Source organism: Pogoniulus pusillus, chromosome 10 (assembly GCF_015220805.1).
Source record: "Pogoniulus pusillus isolate bPogPus1 chromosome 10, bPogPus1.pri, whole genome shotgun sequence".
NCBI classification, from domain to species: domain Eukaryota; kingdom Metazoa; phylum Chordata; class Aves; order Piciformes; family Lybiidae; genus Pogoniulus; species Pogoniulus pusillus.
Window position 1 is genome coordinate 14,697,736 of NC_087273.1, and position 20,267 is coordinate 14,718,002.

Genomic DNA, 20,267 nt, shown 5'->3' on the forward strand with positions numbered 1-20,267 from the left:
AAAGCCTGCAAGTTGAAGTATAAATTCTTATTTTTACCTCTCATCACTTCAGTTAAAAGTGTTTTAACTTTTACTATCGTGTATTTTTAGACACCTCATTTCAGAAATATTTGGATTTTGTTTTTTACTACAGACTTCTTTAAAAATAAGCAACCAACAAGCTTGCAGATCATAGCTTTTCCATTTGAATGTTTAACTTAAAGTATCATGGTAACAGAAAGATCTCCTTGGACATGATTTGATTACTAAAAAAAACCTAACTGTGGAGATGAGGAAGCAATGTCAGATACAGTGCCATATTTTGCCCAAGTATGAGACACAAATACAATACAGCACATGCTGTATATGAAACCAAAGGCTAATGTTGCTACCTAACATTTACAGAGACACTTCATGCTGTGTGTCCTGCTGGAGGCAGGAGGCTGTGCATCAAAAGCTGTTGGGAACCCAGGACCAGACTGTATCTACGTAGATCAAGTCAAAGCCACTATACTTCAACTGGAAGGCATAGAAGCCAGCATAGAGGAAAGACTAGATTCTCCTTCTGTTCCACCTTTAGCTTGTGCTGACTCCTTCCTTCCTACTGCACATGACAAACTGGAGAGCTTGACCACCTCACCCATCCTAAGTAAGCTACAAAATACTTCCAAATCAGTAACCACTCCAGCAAGCAGAAGGACTCTGTTTGGTGACTCTTCCTTAATGACACGTAAGCTGAGCCCTACAAGAAGCAGTGAAGGACCTGACCACGGTAATGAAGGTGCTGTGGAAGATGAAAGCAGTAATCCACAGTCTGCAGTAGATCAGGTATGAGAACAATAATTGATAAAAATAAATAGATTTTTTTTTAAAAAGTCTTTGAGACAGCTGAGAGGAAATCTCATCAACATCTATAATAAATATCTGAGGGGTGGGCGTCAGGGTGAAGGTGATGGTCTCTTTCCAGTGGTGCCCAATGACAGAAAAGGAACAACAGGTTCAAACTGGAATACAGGAGGGTCCACCTCAACATGAGGAGATACTTCATTATGGTGAGCACTGGAACAGGCTGCCCAGAGAGATTGTGGAGTCTCCTTCTCTGGAGACCTCCAAAATCCATCTGGATGTGTTTCTGTGCAGATTGCCCTGCTTTGGCCAGAGAGTTAGGCTTGGTGACCTCTGGAGGCCTCTTCTAACACCTAACATTCTGTGCTTCTGTGATAAGGTTCTGGAGGGCTTGTCAGAATAATTCTAACAGCCCCTGAATTCAGTAGGAAATAATTCTGTTGCCTTGGGAAGCCTTCAGTCAGCCTCAGAGTCATCACTTCTTAAATATTATCATTGCTTGTAAATATTTGGGTTTTTTTCCTATGACTGAAGTGGGTATGGCTGCTTTAGAATCAGCAGAAATAACTGGAAAATATCACCAAAATAATAATGTGTAAACAGAAGTTATCAGAACAAATTGCTCTACAGTTGTACAACTGCTTCTAACTCATTTTGGTGTAGAATAGACTGTAAAATACATTTATCTAAGTTGATGCAATTGTTGAGGCCCTTTTAAAAATGCTGTGTTGTTTTCTCCTAAGTAGGTGGTTTATTGATTTGACTCTTTGGTCATTAGCTGTGTTTTCTCTGTTAGCTCATCCAGCTGCTTGTTTTTCAGGCCACTCGAAAAAAACATACCTTACCAAACCCATTTCATTTAGGAAGCCTCAAAAAGAACCTGTCAGAGAAAGATACAGAACTTCTAAATGCTGTCAAGTAAGAAATTGTTTTTCACTCAGTGTTTAAGTTTTAAGGCCCCACTTGTATCATTGTTTTGAAAAGGCACAGGTTGCAGAAACTCCTGCATGATTTTATTCTACTTAACACTTTGCTTTGCAAGGATTCTCAAAAGTGAAGCTCTTAGATGGAGAGCTTCATTAGATCAAGTGACTCTTTCTCAGGGATATGTCAGTAGAATACTTGCATGTCCCACACCTGTATGACCTTGGAAGCTCAAATAAAAGAGGTTTTGGGCCACACCTACCCTTGGTGCCTCCCAGGTATCTGTAAGTAGGTGTACAAATGACCAAGAAGCCAGGATCTTCCCAGTTCCTATTTGTTGCTTGTGACAGCACAGTCTGCTGTGGTCTTTTCTTTGAGCTCTGGAAAAAAAGGGTTTTTAAAAAAATGTATTAACAGTCCCTATCAGCAGGATTTCCTTGCTGTGGAAATAAGCACCTTTTGCTTGTCTGTATCAGGTTTTGTGCTGTTTTTAGAATGACCAGGAAAAGAATTCTGTGGTAAGAAACAAAGAGTTGCTTAACTAAAATGTATTTCCAAATGATTTTAATATTAAGTGAATTCTTCTGGTTGTGTTTTTAAGGTTGACATCTGGTCCCGAGAATACTCTCTTCCACTATCTGTCTTTGGAAACAATGCAAGGGATCTTTATTACTCCAACTCACAAAGAAGTAGCACGGCTGGGTGGCTCCATCCACCCACAGCTGATTGAGAATTTCTATCGTTGCTGTCTCTCCATTCGTTCTGTTTTTCAGCAATCCATGAGGAAAGAAGTACGGAAGCTTTGTTTTCTGTTTCTGTCCACATTACTCTTCATTATTTCAGTAGTTCACTAGCAGGAGTACTTGCATATGTGTGGTTGGTTTTAAAGCTCCTGATTATTTTTACTATTATGGGCAGGTTCTTTTTCTCACCATCCAGCCAAGTGTGGATGCACTGATGGCTCTCTTTCTGTGAGGATTATGCAAAATTAATAATCTCTATTAATTTTGATATCCAGGCAATGATAAGAACTATGAAAACTGTTTATTAGCATTAAAACTCACCAGAAGACTTTTTCACAGGTTCAAAAATGCACAGTTGGGAAATTTATACACACAGGAAACAGGCAAAACTAGATCACTTATTTCTTATAGTGGCAAACACAAATAATATACTGGAAGAGACTTTTAAGTATTTACTCACAAAGTATAAACCAGACAGTACCCAAAGCATGTGGAACTCTGTCTTGTTGACTGCTGAGACTTGATTCTTCCCAGATTTCTAGGCAAAAGAGGCAGTCAATCTCTGACCTTGTCTCTTGGCTCCTCTAGAGGATCTGTGTATCTCCAGGACTTCTAGTCTTAGCAGGAGACTTTCAGGTACAGGCAGGATGTCTTGCGATGTGCAGTCTCAGCACAATGTCTGGCTGGCTATGCAATCTGATCGTGTGCAGGCATTTAGAGCCTGTTCCTGATAAGCTCTCCAGGCAAATTCAGGATGCAAAATGAGGCAGCAGCAGCAGCAGCCCTCGTGCTACCTGCTTATCCCTTTTATCAATATGCAGTCTGAGACTAAGGGGGCATTGGACATAGATTAGCCAATCAGAATGGCACTTTGCCAGGCCTCACCATATAAGGTGAAGCCAGGGCTTTTGCCCTCTCCTCCCACGGTTGCATCCCCCAGCACACAAGTAAGGGGAGCAGAGGAATGTGTCTGGGCAGGGCAACATGGATAAGCCCATGTTTGCCCCATCAAGCCTACCACCACCCTTTCCCAACCAAAATGCCTTCACAATAAATATTCCATGTCTCCAGTAGAGCATTTGCTTACTCTGTTTCATACTAGAAATCTTGTTTGAAATTTCATAGAATCAAATAATGGTTTAGGTTGGAAGGGACCTTAGAGATAATCTACTCCAACCTTCCCACCATGGGCAGAGATGCCTTTCAGCTAGACTCAGCTGCTCAAGACCTCATCCAGTCTGGACTTGAACACCTAGGGAGGAAGCATCCACAACCTGGGCAAGACTTAGCAAAAAGTTCTATGTCCTAGGTTCAGAAAATGTAAAGTAGTTAAAAAGGGATTTTTTAAACCATTTCAGTACTGGAAGATTTCATATTGGCAGCAGAAGGAAATTCAGGGCGTCTTAATGTCACACAAAGACGAGCAGTGAAAGGGCAGTCCGTGTGTCTGAACAATTTGGTGGAGCAGGCCTCTGACAGTGGGAAGTTTTTCATTCTTAGTGCCTTTGGTTTCTGTGCTACCTAAGGCTGCTTGTACATTTGCCATTCACTAATGTTTGTAGCTGTTTGTTCACATGGATGAGTCTACCAGAAGACTAGCTATAACGATCAATTCCTTGTAATTATGCTTTCACATCTCTTGGAGCTTAGATTAGATGGCAGGCCAGAACAAGTAAGGCTTTTTTCCCTTTACAAGGATACTGAAGCCTGATCTCAGCTGCCACAACTTTATGTGGGCACTTGGTGTTTAGGTTAGACTTAAAAATGGACAGACCTGATGTCAGCAATTGTACTGACTTCTGTTAGATGACAAATTTCTCTTCACATAATCTATCTGGAGTGAGATGGTAGTAAAATAGAAGAGATCTAAGTAATAGGTACAAAAATGGATTCATGAGATATTCTGTTCAGATCAGACATTTTGTGTTCAGTGCACACTGTACTGTGCTAAAAGTCTTCTTTGCTAATTACACAGTTGATTGTTATTGACACAAACCAAATTACAGTAATGTTTCATCTCTGCTAATTTTGTGACCTGTTTATCATTTTGGAACAGAAGAGAAATAATTAACTATAAATCCATGTGGAATACTGGCTATCAGTTCCATTTTTTTAGCTCCTAAAGTGACAGTCCAAGTGAACTAAATGACAGGCAGGAATGGCAGTATAAATTTGAGTGAACAGAGTTTGCAAATAGCAGCATAATTGTTCTTAATGTTGTCTTGAAGTTACCGAAGATGTCACTTCTGATTAGACTCATGTGCCTTGTAAGTCATCCAGGACTTTGTAAGTGTTAGGAAAACCAGGTTAATTTAATGGATTGTTTTGTCAACTTCATATGACACTGGGCTTTGGCTCAGCAGGCTCTGGCAATGAGTCATGTATTCTGGGCACTTCTGTAGGGGGTTGTGGAAACTCAAAAGAAAGCAGAGAATATACAAATATTTCTCATCAAATTGCCTCTGATGCTAACAACTGTCAAATAGTGTGTAGTTCAGGCCAAAAAAAATGGATGAAGATACCAGTCAACCATTAGATGTAGCTCAAAGAAAGTGAAAAAGTCACACTTGAAAGTCAGAAGTTCAGCTTCTGTTTTGGCCACAGCAACTGCATCACATGCTTTTCTGGCTCCTTTGGATGGGAATAGAGCAAGCAGCTGCTGGGTTCAATCTGCTCTGAAATTCAGAAATCAAGTAACAGGTACTGCAGGTCAAAGTTTATCTTCTAGAGAAATGTGGGGTAGTTCACATGTTGGCTCTAGATCTTCAGTCCCCTATCTTCGATATTGTAGGCAAATTGAGAGGTGTGGTTTCTGCTTCTGCATGTGGCAGACAGAAGTTCTTTGGGTTTTGGGGTTTTTTTGTTAAAAAACAGTCTCCTTCACCTTTGAATAAACTGATTGAAACAGAACTTTCTTTGATATATCCAGAGATGCCCTGGCTTAACAACTCTTTTAAGAAAGATTTATCTCAAAGGCATTTCCACTCCTGTTTCCATAATCTAAAACCCAAAGCTTTAAATCTTTATGTAGACATTTACAGAAGAATAATGAACTGCCTTTGACTTCAGTGGGGAAAAGAACTACTGACAAACCCTTTCACAATCCTCCTGAGTTTGGCTCCAAGTCCATTCTGGTCTTTCACCAGACATAGGAAGGGAAAAAGATACCATGGCTTTAGTGAACTCAAAGAACTGTTGAGCACCAAGGCAGCAAAAACAGAAAAGTAGGTTTTGTGCTTGCAGTTTGATCCTCATCAAACAGTACCAGAAGTTCAGCTGAGAAACAAACGGAACTGCAAGGTTTATTCAAAAGCTCTGTACAAAACATTAGCTCTAAAAGCTCATCAAAACTTGAAAATGTCTTAATTTTCTGTACAACTTATGCACTGGTAACTGAGTAAGGGCAAGGAAATGCTCTGAGCAAAATGCTTTGGCTGGGTACTTCACAGAAAAAGAATTCCTGCCTGTCCAACTCCTATTCAACACAGTTTTACCATGATCATTCTTAATTAGAGAAGCACACAGAGAAAAAGGATGAGACCTTCAGTTGTTGCAACAGACTTTTTTTAAGAAGCTATTTTATCTTAGATGAGAATGGGAAAGCCTGTTGATGCCAAAGTAATGAAACTCTGGAATAGAAAATCATGTAAGCAAGTTAGCTTTATTTTCCAAGTTTGGCTTCTTGACAGTAATGTCATTTGTCAGAGATTCTGGAAGCAATCACATAGTTAAAATTGCTCTATGTCTGTATGTAAAAATCTTTCAGTCTATACTAATTTCATCTGTTATTATACAGAAAAAGAAGAAAGCAAGCAGTGGGATTTCAGAATTTAGTAAGCCCGCTGAGGACCAGGACCTGATAACAGAGCATGGAGTTTTGTTTGAGTGCTCCCCTGATAACTGGACTGATCAGAAGAAACCACCACCAACAATGAGTTACTGGGTTGTGGGGTGAGTTTAAAGACAATTGAATGTTTCTCCTTAAGTTTTCCATTTTGAATATGCTGCTGTATTCTTCAAGAATAAATTGAACTATAGCACATGACAGAAACACTGAAAAGGCTTAGTAGATTGATGTGTGGGAGTGTACCTAGGTAGACTAAGCTTAAAAATCAGTAAATCTGTGCATACTGGGGCTTGAGCTTGTGGCCCAGAAACCTGGATCATAGAATCAACCAGGTAGAAGAGACCTCCAAGATCATCCAGACTAACCTATCACCCAGCCCTATCCAGTCAACTAGAACATGGCACTAAGTGCCTCATCCAGTCTTTTCTTGAACGTCTCCAGGGATGGTGACTTCACCACCTCCCTGGGCAGCCACACCAGTACAATACAGGCATCCTGAAAACCTGAAGACTTTTTTTTCTATACACACTCTTGAACAGAGATTTAAAAATCTGATGTATTGAAAGAAGTAAAATAATGCAGGAGAAATTTGCTGTTTTGCACAGCAGTTGTTCTTAACATCTTGCTGAAACTGCAGAATACAGCCAGAATTTATCAAACAGTTGAGGAGAAAAATCAAACACCTATAATGAATTTTTTTTTCCTTTTTTTTTATTCTCTTCCTTTTTTCCTTTTTTTTTTTAAATTTTCTTTCTTTTTTTTTTCCCAGGAGACTCATTCTACATCCAAAACCTCAGGAGTGTTATGTCTGCTTTCATGACTCAGTCACAGAAGCTGCTGTTGAACTGGCCTTTAAACTTTCCTTTGGCTTAGCTACATAGATGAACTTCCTGAACATTCAGCCATCCTGTGGGGTGTTATCCTCTCTTTGAAGCACTTCAGTATAAAGAGAAATTAACCCAATTGTGGTGTCCATCCATGGTGTATCCTTGAAATGCTTTTAAAAAAAGAAATACATGTACTTCGTGGTATGACTCAGTGATGATCGACTTCATGATCTCATCAACTGAAGACAAATGAAGTTCTTATTTTTATATATTGTCGATTTATTTATCCTGGTCATAAATTTTCTCCATGAAAACATCATTCACTGCTGTTCAGTATATAATATGTAATGTAAAATGATAAGTAGATATCTTCAAAGTACTCTCTGAAAATCTGGCAGTTGATGACAGTAAAATTCTGTAATCTGTGGGGTTTTTTTTTGCAATTACACTTTCATGCTCTTCTAAGGGCATGAAAAATACTGAACGTTTTCAGTAACTGATAATCAGAATAGAAAGAAATCTTTTAGCCAATTTATGGCACTTAGCCACACAAAACTACTGGCTTATCATTTTTGCCAGTATGGTCTCCTGTATCCTCAAGCACTGTCATGTGGTTGGTATTTTAGTTCATGATTTTTAACTATAAATAATACTTCTATTTGTTAAAATGCAGTTTTGAAGGCACAAAAGAAGATAAGGGGGAAGGGGGTGATGTTTTTAAGGCCTGTGCATGGACTCAATTTTATATTCATAATTTCATAATTAAAAAAGTATATTTGGTAAAGACAAAGCATTAGTCTGCTTTTCTTGGTTAACCTATTTTCTCTTTCTTTAAGCAGTATTTGTTGAGGTAGGTTTACTATAATTTACAGCTGGTTATTACAAAAAATACTAAGTAGCATCCACGTAAGGCAAGACAGGGCAAGATGTTTACAAAATGGAAATTCTTCTACAAAATACAGCTTTCCTACAAATCCTTACAATGTTTGTAACCGACAACCCAGCTGCTCCTAAAGTTTTTGTTGTGTTTAAAGTTTGGTTTAAAACAGACAAACTTCTTGAGGTCTTTTTACACATAGCCAGCACATTTAGATCTGGTCACCTGCATAGCTTTCCATCATGTTCCATGTCAAAAAGGGACATTTTTTTCCCCTCTTCCTGCTGTTTCTACTTGGTATTCATGATTGCTTTTCATAAAATGCATGACTAAAGTTGCATTTTAAACAATGGGATCAAAAAGTTTAAGTATGCTGTTAAGTAAATCCAATTCCATAGGCTCTCCTGACGGAGTCTTAGATCTTGTTTTCACTAGTAAATTACACTGTTTAGAGCGGTTCTAAAATAGTCAGTCAAATGCCTGTAACTGCCCACTCTCACGGAGTGATTCACAGCTTGTCTTAATTCACTAAACAGTTGTTTTAACTCCAAGCAGTAGAAGTCCTAGGCCTGAATTTTAAGCATATGATTGCACATTTTATTAATCACCATGACTAGAATTTATGTTTCTAGAAGATGAGAGACAGTATTTCACTTAGACAAAACCGAGTTATATCAGTAGTGATTTAGATTTGTTCTCCATCTGTAATTCAAGTGATGTGAGATTTACAAAGCATGTTCTAATAGTATGGATGACATCTAAACAGCATCTTTTAAAAGTCTGAAAGTATGTAGAGTTTGAGTGCTAGCTTTTGTTGCAGATGGAGGAAGGAACATAAAAAAGCAAGCACTCTGCTGCACTGCGCTTAGCAGGTTTAATACAGAGGGTTTTGGGAGAATCACAGAATGGCTGATATAGGAAGGGACCCTACACATCATCTACTCCAGCTTCCCTGCCATGGGCAGGGATGCCACTCAACTAGACTCAGCTGCTCAAGGCCTCATCCAGTTTGGCCCTTAACACCCCCAGGGAGGAGGCATCCACAGCCTTATGAGTCTTACCACCCTCATACTGAAGAACCTCTCCCCAAGATCCAGTCTAAACCTATTCTCCCTCAGCTTAAAATCATTCCTTGTCCTATTGCTAGACATCCTTATGAAAGGTCCCTCTCCAGCCTTCCTGCAGGATTCCTTCAGGTATTGGAAGGCAGTTCTAAGGTCCTCCCAGAGTAAGTCTTCTCAAGGCTGAACAACTTCAGCTCACTCAGTGTGTCCTTATAGCAGAGGCGCTCCAGCCCTTGGATCATCTTTGGGGTTCCACTCTGGACTTGCTCCAACAGTTGTGCCCTTCTTATGGGGATACCACAACTGCATGCAGTATTCAAGGCGGGGTCTTCTAAGAAACTGCTCTTTTACCTTTAAGTTATTACTTACAGTAACTATTAGCAAAGCAATACAGTATGCAAGAAATCAATGAAGCACCACGGTTAAAAATACTAATGTCAAGGGAATGCAAGAAACAAAAGTTAGCATCTAAAACCATCAACAATTAAACCATTTTGATTGAACAAATAGCATGTTTCATGCTTCCATTAGTCATGAAGTCAGTAGATGTAGGGGAGGTAAAGCAATTAAAATAAATAAATGCTATCAGCATTCCAGAAGGAATTGATACTCCTGACCTGCAATAGAATGGGCATAAAAACACAACTAAAATTTATTTCCTTGTCACATGTGTTTATTCACTCATAACTCAGTATGATCAACAGCTACGCTGGTACCTGGTTTTCTGTTCTCTAGTTGCTTGTTGCAGGAGCGTTACCAGTTCCCGCAACTGACAGAAGCCTCTACGAAGTCTGATGTCTCTGACAGTCTGCTGCCAACTCAGGGAATGTGGCCCTCACTGAAGGGATTCATTTATCATGAATCAAATCTTGGGGTTTCTGAGCCTGGCTGCAAGGCAGGCGAGGGAGAGAGCTCAGCTTTGGGATACCCTGAGGCTACTAGCTTTTAACTTGTGAGGAAAAAAGCCAGTTCAGTGCCTGCCAGCCTGTGCTTTTGGGAAGAAAGGGAAAGCAGAGTGGGGTGGGTGAATTGGTGCTGTGTGCCATGACTGCCCTGCAGAGCACAGACCTTTATGACTGCCCCTCTCCTACTGGCTAGTGATGTGGGAGCTGTTGCCTGTTGAGTAGGTTAAAACTGCTGCTCCATCTGCAGGCCTTCTGCAGATGAGTCTGAGTGGGACAATGGAGCTATAGGCTGTTTCATGCACATCCACAGGAAGCAAGGTGGGGATATCCCCCTAGTACTTGTTGTGGTTTATTTAGTTGTAGCAAATGTTGGTGCTTATGGACAGTGTAAAATACCTTTTATTTCTTTTACAAAAGCAGTGTTTCGTCATCCTCATGTTGATGCATAGGAAAAGCATGATCAAAGTAACAAATGAAAACTCAAGTTCAAGTTTTCCTTGTCTTCAAGGAGTCCTTCCCTTCATCCATGGTAACACAAGAAAATTAAGATGTTTGACTGAAGACCATGGCTGCAATTGCAGAGATTGCTTTGTGGTCACTGCTTAGCAGTCTCCAATGTCTGTTAACATCCTGATAAACTTTTTTTTGTCTCATGATCCACCTAAGACTTGCTCCTGCACTACCTCCTCAGCCCCATTTAGGTTCTTAAGCATTTATCTTAGTGTCCAAAGGGATGAGGATTTATTTAGAAGAATACGGTTACAAAAGACCAAGCAAGCCTCTCATAGCTGTATCAACCCTTCACAATTGCTTTAATGTGGAGTCTGAGCACCCCCTATGGAAACAAAAATGTGTAGGCAGGCTCCTTCAGGAAAACAATTTCTACAGTTCTGTTTAACACCATTCTGTTTCCTGACTGCAGTTTACATAGTCTTATAGTACTGCTAGTCTTAGAAACTCATGAAAGAAGTAGAAAATCTTACCTCTTTCTGAACATTGTGGATGCTTCACTTGCACGTTTAGATTTTTCTGGTGCTAACTGCTGTCAGGATAAATCCTCATTTCCAATACCAAATATCTGAAAAATAAAGGACCTGAAAATGAGCATTTTTGGTCTTTGTTGTAGCTTCTACCAAAGTAGAAACAAGAGAAAAAATATCATACAGTTGTGTGGTGTGCAGCCTCGAAATGTTCTAAACACACTTTCTTTTTCTATAGCATTTTTCAGCTTTTGACATTTGGGGCAAATGCTATAAAGTATTTCTCAGTGCAGACTCTGAACTTTGCTTTCAAGGACAAATACATTTACATTTGTGTCTTCTAAGTTGGGTAAATATTCTTTTGCATATTCATCCTGCTTTATGAAGAAACTAGATCTGATAAAGAGCTGTGCAGTTCTTTCGTTGTGACTGGTAATTAGTGGTGTTATATTGATAAGATTTTATAATGGGCATATTTTATAACAAGAGGAACAGTGAGTATGGCTTACTATGGAGCTTACTGTTGAAGGTAATGAAATCCAGAGTTGGATCCTTAATAACTTTGTGATAGATGTGTAAATAACTGCTTAGAACAGCAGTCAGAATTTTCAACATTTTATTCAGGCCATGTAATTATTTCAGAGATAAATGATGCAAGTATTAAGATGGCTATTAGAAATCATGGGCCTAGACATCTAGGCTTGATCAAAACCCTCAATTAACATTCTCACAGTTAAGACCGCCTTAATCTGTACTCCAGTCTCAACCCCCTTTATGTTCATTAATTTCACTCAGGTGAAATTACAGTTGCTTTTTTTTTTTTCTAATGTGTGTGCAGTCTCTGGGTTGTGCCCCTCAAGCAGGAGTCTCTCCATTTTTTCACATTATTTTCTGGAATACCATTAGTATGCAAGTGTCAGAAAAAATCTTAGAGATAGTAAAATGCCTCTTACTGCTGTAAATAGGGAATACTTCTCATCAAAACCTGATTTCTTATTATACATAAAGCTAGAAACAGAAGTAGCCAAAGCATTTGAAGTTAAATCATTTTGTACAACGCATCAGCAAAGGAGCACTTTTAGTTTCTAGCTCAGAAAGGCAATTAAAATTTTGGGCTCTGCTGCCTTACCTTGCCATTCTGTGTACTTGGGCAAAGTCTCTTGGACTAAGTGTCAAAAAACACAGAGGTCTACATCTATGAAATTAATTACAAGAAATCTTGTTCTTGGAATGTGAATGTTGATACTGGCATTTAACAAATTACATAAAATTTATTCATATCAGCAGAATGGAAAGGAAGTTCCTCAGATCTGTTTTGCTTTATGTGAAAATAGATGAAAATTTTGCTTTATTTGTGTCTGTCTTAGGTTATCTGTTTTAGGATTTCTTTGGTTAAGTTTTGCTAATTTAAACAAAAACTCAGGGTTCTGTGCTTTCTCTTGTTGACAGTTTTTTACTGCTGTGCCAGAAACTTTTCTTGCTACAGGCTTTTTCTGGTGGTGCTGGCACGGAGGAATGCTGTCAGTCAAATTAAAGTTTGATTAATGTCCTTGTATTGCATGCAAATTCTTAAGCAGTCCTTTTTCAATTACAGTCATTTTGTATGCTAAGAGTTTAAGGTTGCTGTTTTCTTTCTTTTCTTGCAATGGAAAAGGTAAAACATGCATGATGTAAATAACACAGTGTTTGTAGTTCTTCACATCTCTTTTCTGTCTCCTAGAAATGTTTCCAGATGCCTTACATCTGTATAGGTCTGTGACTGAAATTGTAGAAACATTCCATGAATAGCATTCAAGATTAATTTTCTTTAGAAATACAGTATTCGGCAAAGTAGCATATCCATTGTTGATGTGCAGGGTCTTTAGATGCTTTCTTACATGTTTTGTGCAGGGTAGGAAATGGAAAAGACAGTGTGGTTGCTTGCATTAGGTTTTATTTATCTGCTTGACTTGTTCTGTGCCCTGCACTTGGGCCAAATTAGTATTTTCGTGATGCTTCCCATATAAGGTGCACAGCTTGCAGTGCTTCTTCCTTCAGAGACTGGCACATGTGGAGAATCCCAAAAGCTTGGGTGTAGTTACCTGTGGGATGTGGAAACTGATTCAAGTTCTACAGATATAAAATGTGGACTTTTTAACTGTGACAGCTGTGGCTGGTGTTTCACTATGGGGAAAGGCTGAAACCAGTAACACATCTAATAAATTTGAGTAAGAATCTGTGAAGAGAAGGCGAAAGCATGGTATTGTGTAGAAAAAATTCTTTTGCAAGAGAAAGTAAGGTAATTCAGACTTAAAGTGTTCTGCTCAATGAAGACAGAATGGCAGTTACTTGACCTGAAAGCATTTGAGCAACTGGATAGCACTATCCGAATGATCCGTCCTTGTGTCTTGATTTCTTCTTTATGCTAAGTGAAGGAGACGATGATCTACTGGTTTTCATGTAATCTTGATAACGTTAATTAAATGTTTCCCTAATACAGAACAGTTTGTACTAAAGAGAAGAGCTTCTGTAAAGCATTAGAACATGCCTAAGTTTCTTTTATACTAGCTGTTGCTGCACGACAGCTCCAGGGCCCTGGTGATGGTACCACAAAGGCAGGAAGGCTTCCCAGCCTGTACCAGGCTTTTGGTGTTTCAGGACAGGGAATCCCTGTATGCCACAACTCCTGTTTTGGGTACTGTGACACCAGTAAGGTAACTTTTACAAACAAAAATGTGTATTTTACATCTTTACTGATATTACATCTTTATTTTATATCTTTAATGATATTTTATGTATTTATCATGGACCAACATTGGTATTAGTTACAGGTTAATCACAATTATTTGTGCTCAATAGAACCTATTACTGAGGAGCCAAGTCATTTTGGAGTAAGATTAACAGATCAAAATTACACTTTCTGTCTGCTGAATTTGACTTGCATTTTAAAACAATTTGTACAGGCTTCCAATGTTGTTTTATTTTGCAGAGATTATTGATAAATCCAAGACAAACTCCGTATTTTCCATGGCTCAAGTTTGTGACTGCTTGCTCATGAATGCTGTCTGACCCTTTTGACACTGTGAGGAGATGCATGGTGTCAGGATAGCAACAGTCTAGTTTGCAATCTTTTCCTCAAAATTACTTAGATTTTGGAAGTTGGATCTGCTAGTGGAAGCACTGTATAGGCTTGCAGCAGGTCAGCCTCTATTCAGAAAATAAGTGGAAACAACTCCAGAAATCTAAGAAGAAAAATCGAATCACAGTGAGTCTGGTAAAAGTATGTTCATGGCAAGTGAGAGCTGGTAGTAGGAAGAAAATATATCTTTTCTTTTTCCTGCTCAGGAGCCAGATATTTGGAGTAAGGTTTGTGGGTAGAATAATACCCTCTGTTAGCCCAGCTAATACAGTTAGAAAAATATTCATGGCACACAGCTGTTCTTCAGGTGTGAGGTGAAATCAGTCATCCCCAGAGCTCAGTACAAGCTGTGTATTATTTCTCAGCATGTGATAAGCATGCTAGTGTATTATTAGCAATTAATGGTGGATCTTGTGGCTAGCTATTAGGTCATCTTGCTAGGTAGTTCAGTAGCATTTGAAGTGCATTTGATAATATAAACTTTGCTGTGAAGATCATCCTTAAACAGGAGATAAACACAAAAATGCCTTTGAAAAATCAGGACCTTTTTCCCTGTATCCCTGAGGAAATTTTGTCATCTGATAATAGAAAGGAGTTGTTAGTTCCAAAGCGTCTATACATTTTATTTCAGGTGTCTCTTCTTTTGTGTTTGGTATTCCAGGAAGTTTGTTTCTTTTTTTTTAAATCAAGATAAATGCTGGCATAGAACTTGTTTAGGTGCTTTAAAAAAATCCCAGGCCATACTTAAGATTCTTACATAATGCCAGCATACTTATGGCAATCTGTCCTAAATAACAGCAATCCTTGAAGCTTAGAGTGGGCAAACATCAATAGCACTACTGACCTCTTCCTTTCAGACTAAATATGTTTTCATTGTCTTCAGATGCTGCTTCATCTGCATAATCAGCAGTAAGCCTACAGTTAGGGCTGTCTCTATTTCTAAGTACTGTGCTTCTTGAAGCCTTAACCAAGTAATTTTCTGTATTTGTGGTAATTAATTTACCACTAGTATAGAGAATAATATCAAGATTATGAAAAGCATACATTATATGAAACAAGGTGTTGGGTTTATTAGCACAAAAGAGGATATATCAGTGTTATGGATGTATAAATATTTTTTGTGGTGTCCTTGTTTCATTCATGTAGTTCTGAAGCTTTGGGTACATATAATAAATAATTTTGATTTATTTCTTATCATGACACTTTTTCTGATTCAAGAGGAAGCTCTGAATTAAAACCAGCACTTTTTATTTCTTCAGTTAAAAGTATATTTGCCAGATGGGATAACATTCCAGAATAATGAGTACAGTACAGTTACTGCTTTCAGCAAAGCTGATTTCTGTCAGCTAACCTGTAACAGCCATTTCCAAATATCTCTTCTTTTGCATACATTTGTGTAGATTCAAGGCAAACTATTTTAAATGCATTTTTGGCTGTGTTACTGTGCTTACTTATAATTATCTATATAAAAATTTACCATAGATTTATTTCCTGCATGTATTACAGTCAGGAAGTCTCTAGTGATCTCATACGTTGATTTCCTAACAGAAGATGCAACAAAAAGCAACAGTCTTCATCAGAAAATTCAAACCTCACCTCAAAGGCCTAAAGTAGTCAAATTATGCCATTATGGTCCAGAACCCTGCCTTCATATTGCAGGTGGATTTGGCTTATGATGTAGCTTTAAGTCAAGTTCTCAACATCAAAAAAAAACCAACAAACTAGTGTCTTCTTTCCAGTAGAATTTCCCACAGAGAGAGGGATTTTAGATTCATCTCTCCCAAAATGAGTGTACTTGGGTTTCGGTAGTGAAGACAAATAGCAGTGTCAGTTCCTAACACCGTGCTTAAATCCTGGAGCGACTGCAGCTGCAACAGAGGAGTTACATGACAGCTCACCAAACACATCCCCAGAGAGCAGCCTTGTCACAGCTGTGGTGCCGCTCACAGTATCCGAGAGCTTTGCTTTCATCATTATGCAAAGTTCCACAGTGGGCAGAACTTCCCAAGTGCTCTGCTGTGCAGAGAATAGCTGCCCAACATTCCTCTGGGCTGTCCCAGCTCAAAGCAGAAAGCACAATTTTCAGTCATAGAGCACTTGGAAAAAGCTGAAGGCAGTGTTCAGCACTTCAGCTCTGACTTGTACAAAACTGGTGATGTGGGCACATGCGAGTATTCACTGCTTCTCATCCTTTCTTTCCTTCACCTGAAGGTACCTGGAACAAGTTTTAATAAGCTGAAGTCTCCAGCAAATATTTTGGTTTGTTTGACAATCAAATTAACACTCAGAAACAAGATGGGGTAGAAAAGCCTGAACTGTGCTCCTCAGCCTTCCCATGTTTATACATCATCATGCTGGTCAAGCCTTAATGTTTTTTAGGGATTCTGGATGATTAACGAACTGAAATCTACTTGGTATAAAAATATTTCTGTGGTACTAAAGAAGTAGAAAACTAAGCTGTGAAAGTTTTAATAGCATTGAAACAATCCAGAGCACCCTTAGGACTGGAGTGACCCGATTTAATTCCTAAGCCTTTTACTTGGCCAGTGAAGCTTAAAAGAAGCATCAGCAGAAGGATCATGGTCTGTCTAAATTTAGCTATTGAAACCAGCTAAGAGAGCATTAGACCAGATAAATATGTATTAGTTAAAAGATCATTCCTTTGCAGTAAGTGAAACATGAGGAAAAAGTTCCTTAGTGTTCTTTGCTGAAGAAAGACAAATCGGTTTCTTTCTCAGTGCAGTGCACTTTATATCAATATAAAGGCATTGTTGGCTGCTTATGAACACAGGTGGGTGAGAGGGGCTTAGTTGCTTTCCTCTGCAAAGCATCCTGCAATATCCTCTGTGGAACAGGAAAAGCCTTAGTGCTCCTTCTTTATGACAAAATAAAGGACATCTTAAGTATCAGTGTTTTAGAAGATTGGCAATCTGGTTAAGAGTGAGTGAATATCCATTTGTAGAGTATCCATGATAGATTTCTTATTGTTTGCGCAGCTTATTTTAAGTCCAAGTGTTATACAAATAATACTTCTAAGAAATTATTTGGGTATTTTTGGTGGCTAAGCCAGTACTAAATGACACTATTTGTTTTCAGGGAACTAGAGAGCATTATTTCCATTTCATTTGGGAAATACATCCAAGAAAATACTTGCTTCTTGTTTTAAAATCTCGATGTTTTAATTTTATTCCTACTAAATCTCACACAGCTTGCATTTTACATTCCAGCATGTATCTGAGTATCTATTGGTAACAGCACTTTGCCTGGCCTGACAGCAGAGCCCACTGTAGGCATGTGCACATACCAGCCATGAACCACAGCGAAAAGAAAACCTGTTCCTACCCTACCGATGTGTTTTCATGGTAGCACAAGTCAAGACAGCTAAGCAGTTTATGGGTTTGGGATTTTTTAAATTTACATTAAAAAATACAGGAGCTCACTTTTTTTCTCTGTCCCACCCCTCAAACAAGAAAACTGTCATCTGGCTGGCAGCATTTAAAGGCAAACCCTAGTCAAAAACATGGAGATACAAGCACTTAGAATCTTAGAACATTTAAGATGTTATTTCTCAAGGAAGTTTTAAATAGCTGAGGGTTCTCCTCAGTGTTGAGGATCAGCTTTAACACATACATAAACTATATTCTTATTTTTATTTCTGATGCCATAATTTTCAGTAAAAAAATAAATTAAAAAAAAAAACCAACTTGTGGCATATTGGTAATTTAGGGACTACTTAAAACATGTAGGAGGCTTTTATTTAGAAGTTTGGTTTCAAAAAATTAGGGGTAGCAGCGTTCTTAACACTTCTCCATAACCATAAAGTGTCACACAAAACCCTGAGCTCCACAAACCTAAGCTTACTGCAGTTAGTATAAAGATTATAAAGATTGTTTTTAGCTTCTAAAGAATCAGATGTGATCCACAAGCCAAGAATCGTACGGACTCAGACAAAGCAAATTCCGAGACTGCTACAGTGACAGCATACGATGGGGTGAGATATGGCTAGGCAAGACTGTGGTTAATGTGACTTCACTGCATTTTGTTCATACTGGCAGACTGGGGCAGTCAGTATGACACTGAAGCAGACAAGCAAGACTTTTATGTAATAGTTTTGAGTTCATCTTATGCTACTTGCAATGGCATCTCTCATAACAGTCTTGCTCTTGGAAAAGCAAATAAAGTCCATTGGCACTTTTCTTGTCTTGGTCCCGAACATCTACATGTGTCTGTGTTCGTGACTGCAGCCTGAAACCAGCTGGCTTGGTTGCCAGAAACAAGACTGCAGTGGCAGCACAAAGCTGCACACAGTTACCTGCTGACATGTGAGACGCCAGCACTTCTGCAGTGACAGTTTGTGCCCCTGCTGCAATGTTGCACAATTTCTGGGCCTAGCTTAATAATGTTGCATAGCTACACAAAAGTATTTGCATATAATCTCTTGGCCCAAGGTTCCTTTTCAGTTAGGAGTTAGCCTCAGGTGATACTGCAGAACTGGGATGCTGCAATTCCTTAAATCACAAAGAATTGGTTTTGTAACAGGGATTGAAAGAGCAGAGCAGAGACCAGAGTTGAGATTTGTCTCCATAGCTACTACAGCTGCGACTGGACCTGTTTTGCCTTTCTGATCCTAATAAGGAAAATGAAGTGGTTAATTGCCTCTACTAACAAATAGTAGTTGTTTTACAAACAAGGATTAGAACACCTCTCCTCTGAAGAAAGCTGAGAGAGTTGGGTCTGTGCAGCCTGGAGAAGGCTCTCAGGAAAACGTTATTGTGGCTTTTCAGTACTTAAAGGGGACTTACAGGAAAAGTAGGGAGTCACTATTACTCAGGGAGTGTTGTGAAAGGACGCGGGGTAATGGCTTTAAACTTGAAAGACAGAATATTCAGACTAGAAATCAGGTACTGATTCCTTACTGTGAGGATGTAAAACACTGGCACAGGTTGCCTGGAACTGACAGAAGCCCCATCCCTGGAAACATTCCAGTCAGGTTGAATGGGGTCTTAGATGTCGTCCCTGTTCACTAGAGAGGAGTTGGACTAGATTACCTTTAAAAGTCCCTTCCAAACCAAAAACATATGACTGTACAAAATAACTCCATGTAACAATGGCTGCTCTTGCTTCTGGAGGCTTTAGAAGGAAATGTAATCTGTTGTCTTCACTAGGAAAATTCCAGTTGTGAAGCAAACCATTGAAGCAGTAACATATTTGAAGATAATCAAAACTCTGACAGGGATGCAGATCTAGTTTAATAGTTTAGCTCTTATTTTTAGTCTCTCCAGTGGAACAGAATTGTGCAGCTGAGAGTCATGTGCTGTGTCAGAAAGAAGTCCTATTGCAGTGTGAAACTTAGATGTCATTTTTAGAAGCAAATACTTACAGAGATGTCTGGCTTGTGGGTTAACTTCTGTAGTCTATCCTCCGTACTTGAGCGATGCCTATAGGAAATGGTGTCAACTGCAGTGTTCAGCTTTCACTACTTGTTTTTTCTCTAGTAAAGAGGAATACACAGGCACAGACTGGAGACAGCTTCTCTGTACGTGGTGGTGGCGGGAGGAAAAAAAATGAAGCTCTAGGGGTTCTGCCTGTCCCTTGCAGGCGGCAGAATCCCCGTTACCTGCTTTGGACTCAAGTGCCCAGAGTTAGCATTTCTGACACAGGGCAAGCCCCAGGTTTTCAGGCACTTTTGAGAGAGAGTTCCACAATGCCCTGGCCACTCATCTTCCCTGGGAACTGCGTGGCTTTGGCCCTCTCCTCGCCTCAGCGTTGAGTGGGCTGGGCCCTAAGCCATCAAAGGCCAGGATCCTGAGGAAGGACGGGTGGTCCCACAGGCTACTCCTGACTCACAGCTGCTGAGGATGACTTTAGTAATTGGCTAATCGCCGCTCAGCAGTAATTGCCCTAGATTGTTATAATCACATTAAATTACACAGTGTCGCAAGCAGTTTTTGCATTGCCATGGCAGGTGCCGCGCTCAAGGCCGCGCTCTCGGCCTCCACCGCAGTGCGAGCGGCGGCTGCTCCCGCCCCGGCTCCTTTAAAAGGAGGCCCGCCGCGCTGTGACGTCATGGCGCGGGGTGTCGCTGTCGCGAGCGTCTTCTCCCTCCCGTTCCAGATCCTTCTCGAACGCGCGGCGCTTGCGGGCGGCGCAGCCCGAG

At 39.6% G+C, this 20,267-nt stretch overlaps 1 protein-coding gene and 1 long non-coding RNA gene across 4 annotated transcripts in view; one reads left to right on the forward strand and one right to left on the reverse strand.

Moving 5' to 3' along the window:
* The window catches only part of INTU (inturned planar cell polarity protein), a 46,774-nt gene extending 38,818 nt beyond the window's left edge, over positions 1–7,956 (forward strand). For all 3 annotated transcript variants that reach the window (XM_064149968.1, XM_064149967.1, XM_064149969.1), the window contains exons 12-16: positions 385–807; positions 1,646–1,743; positions 2,351–2,540; positions 6,289–6,443; positions 7,109–7,956. In XM_064149968.1, the coding sequence (XP_064006038.1) occupies positions 385–807; positions 1,646–1,743; positions 2,351–2,540; positions 6,289–6,443; positions 7,109–7,220 (978 nt within the window). In that variant the 3' untranslated portion in view covers positions 7,221–7,956. The remainder of the gene's footprint in view (positions 1–384; positions 808–1,645; positions 1,744–2,350; positions 2,541–6,288; positions 6,444–7,108) is intronic.
* A 7,385-nt stretch (positions 7,957–15,341) lies between these two features.
* LOC135178762 (uncharacterized) lies at positions 15,342–20,247 on the reverse strand. The gene is made up of 2 exons (XR_010303739.1): positions 19,491–20,247; positions 15,342–16,325 (listed from the first exon to the last, which is right to left on the reverse strand). It is a non-coding gene; the product is annotated as an uncharacterized LOC135178762 (long non-coding RNA).
* Between the last annotated feature and the right edge of the window lie 20 nt (positions 20,248–20,267).